Source organism: Merops nubicus, unplaced genomic scaffold, assembly GCF_000691845.1.
Source record: "Merops nubicus isolate BGI_N331 unplaced genomic scaffold, ASM69184v1 scaffold42068, whole genome shotgun sequence".
NCBI lineage: Eukaryota > Metazoa > Chordata > Aves > Coraciiformes > Meropidae > Merops > Merops nubicus.
Genome location: NW_008624803.1, coordinates 2,439 through 4,426, shown reverse-complemented (window position 1 = coordinate 4,426; position 1,988 = coordinate 2,439). Strand labels below are relative to the sequence as shown.

The 1,988-nt window shown below is 60.9% G+C and overlaps 1 protein-coding gene across 1 annotated transcript in view; it reads right to left on the bottom strand.

Moving 5' to 3' along the window:
• The window catches only part of LOC103777890 (dysferlin-like), a gene marked incomplete at both ends in the record, with an annotated part of 14,080 nt that overhangs the window by 10,781 nt on the left and 1,311 nt on the right, over positions 1–1,988 (bottom strand). The window contains 3 exons of the mRNA XM_008945453.1: positions 108–134; positions 718–747; positions 1,602–1,742. Of these exons, the coding sequence (XP_008943701.1) occupies positions 108–134; positions 718–747; positions 1,602–1,742 (198 nt within the window). The remainder of the gene's footprint in view (positions 1–107; positions 135–717; positions 748–1,601; positions 1,743–1,988) is intronic.

Here is a 1,988-nt window from a genome sequence, read left to right as displayed (position 1 = left end):
TCCTGCTGCTGTTGCCTTAACTCATCTGAAACAGAAGTGGCTGCCCCATGGAGGCACAATTTTAACAGTCCCCAAGATGAAGAAACAACTAAATCTTATAGACTCACCTCATCCAGGCTGGAGGACAGGTCACTCTGCAGAGAAGGAAAGTAGAGTTGGAGCAGTTCTCACCCACAAACCCATCCCAGGATAACTGGGATAGAATTCAGATAACTGGATAGAAAAAGGATGTTTCCCAAGTTCCTCCACACCACCCCTCAAATCTGAGAAGAAACCAGTGCAGGGGACACAAAACCATTGACAACCCAGCCCCAGGCAGTGCCCAGGCTGCAGGGAAGGGACCAAGCTGGAGCAGCTGGGAAGCAGAGCCCATGGTGCTGGGAATGCTGGAACTGCCCCAGGGCAGGAAGGCAAAGGTGTGCTGGACACCTGGGGGATCACATCTGGCACATCTGCCTCCTCTTACAGCTCCAGAGTGAGCTGCCCCACTCGTGCCAGCTCTTCACCACCAGCTGAAGGGAACTGGCATCTCGAGGTGGGGATTCCTCCATCCTAAAGCAGGTCCCTGAGAGAGGATGGACAAACTGCCTGTGGGCTCCAGAGTCCACCTCAAAGCTCTGCAGGAGCAGCTGATGGTGCTGGGAGCCAGCAGCTCTGCAGGGGTGTGGGAGGGGGTGGTTGAGAGCCCAGGAGCTGCGAGGAGGAGAAAGGCCTTACCTCAAAGCCAGGGATGTGGTGGACAGCAGGCTGTGGAGGAAAAACAGGTCATGGGCAGCTGCATCTGGCAGAGAAACACCAGAGCTCCCAGAGCCACGTGCTGCCCAGCTCCGTGCCCAGCACTGGGCTGCAGGGAGCCTGGGCACAGGGGCAGAGCTCCCCCTCAGACCAGGAGAGCCTCAAACCCACCCTGCTGCTCTCTGCTAGGGTCAGACAAAGCCCATGGGGAGGTCACTGGTTGGACAGGGGATTCTGTGACACTCCAAAGGCACAGAGCCATGGAAAAGGTTGGGTGGGAAGGGACCTTGAAAGGTCACCCAGTCCCACCCCCCTGCAGGGACAGGGACATCCCCAGCTAGAGCAGGGTGCTCAGAGCCCCGGCCAACCTCCCCTGGGATGGTGCCAGGGATGGGGCAGCGACCACCTCTCTGGGCAGCCTGGGCCAGGGGCTCAGCACCCTCAGCAGCCAAAATTTCTCCTTCTCTCCAGTCTCAATCTCTTTCCTCTAGTCTCAAACCATCCCCCCTTGTCCTGTCCCATCAGAAGTCCCTCCCCAGCTCCCTGCCAGGCCCCTGGCAGCCCTGAGGGCCGGGTTCCCTGGCACAGAGGCACCTCTTGGCCTCAGCCAGGCACCGAGGGCAGCACAGAAGGCAGAGAGGAGAGCAGCAGGGGCTGAGGCTGCCCGAGCTGTGCTCCAGCACGGAGCCTCTTCCATTGGCCTTGGCAAGAGCTTCCCACCAGAGCTGGGTCTGCTGGGAGCAGCCCCCCTGGTGAGCACCCAACCAGGACAGCAGGGCAGGGGCTGGGTCCTGCCAGTGCCTGGAGCTCCGTGGGGAGGAGGCAGGGAGGGGTGGGAGCAACAGCAGGTCGGGTGTGGAACTCACCTTCTCCCTCTGGATGAGCTCGAAGGCAGCCAGCAGCTCCCCCACCTTCCTGCTCGCCTTGAGGACGGGGTGCCAGGCCAGGCGCGGGCAGCGGGCCAGGCTGGGCTTGCAAATGCAGCGTCCCATGAACTCATCAGCCCCCTGGGAGGCAAGGACAGGCACAGGGAGATCTCCTCCCAGCCCAGCCCAGCCCAGCCCAGCCCAGCCCAGCCCACCACCCAGCACCCGCTGCTCACCCGGAACCTGGCACTCAAATCTGGCTCCAGGGAGGAACCACTGAGGGACCAGCTCAGGAGAAAACTAACTTAGAATCATGGAACACTTTGGGCTGGAAAAGGCCTTTAAGGTCCTGGAGTCCAACCATGACCCCAGCCCTGACAGGTCCCC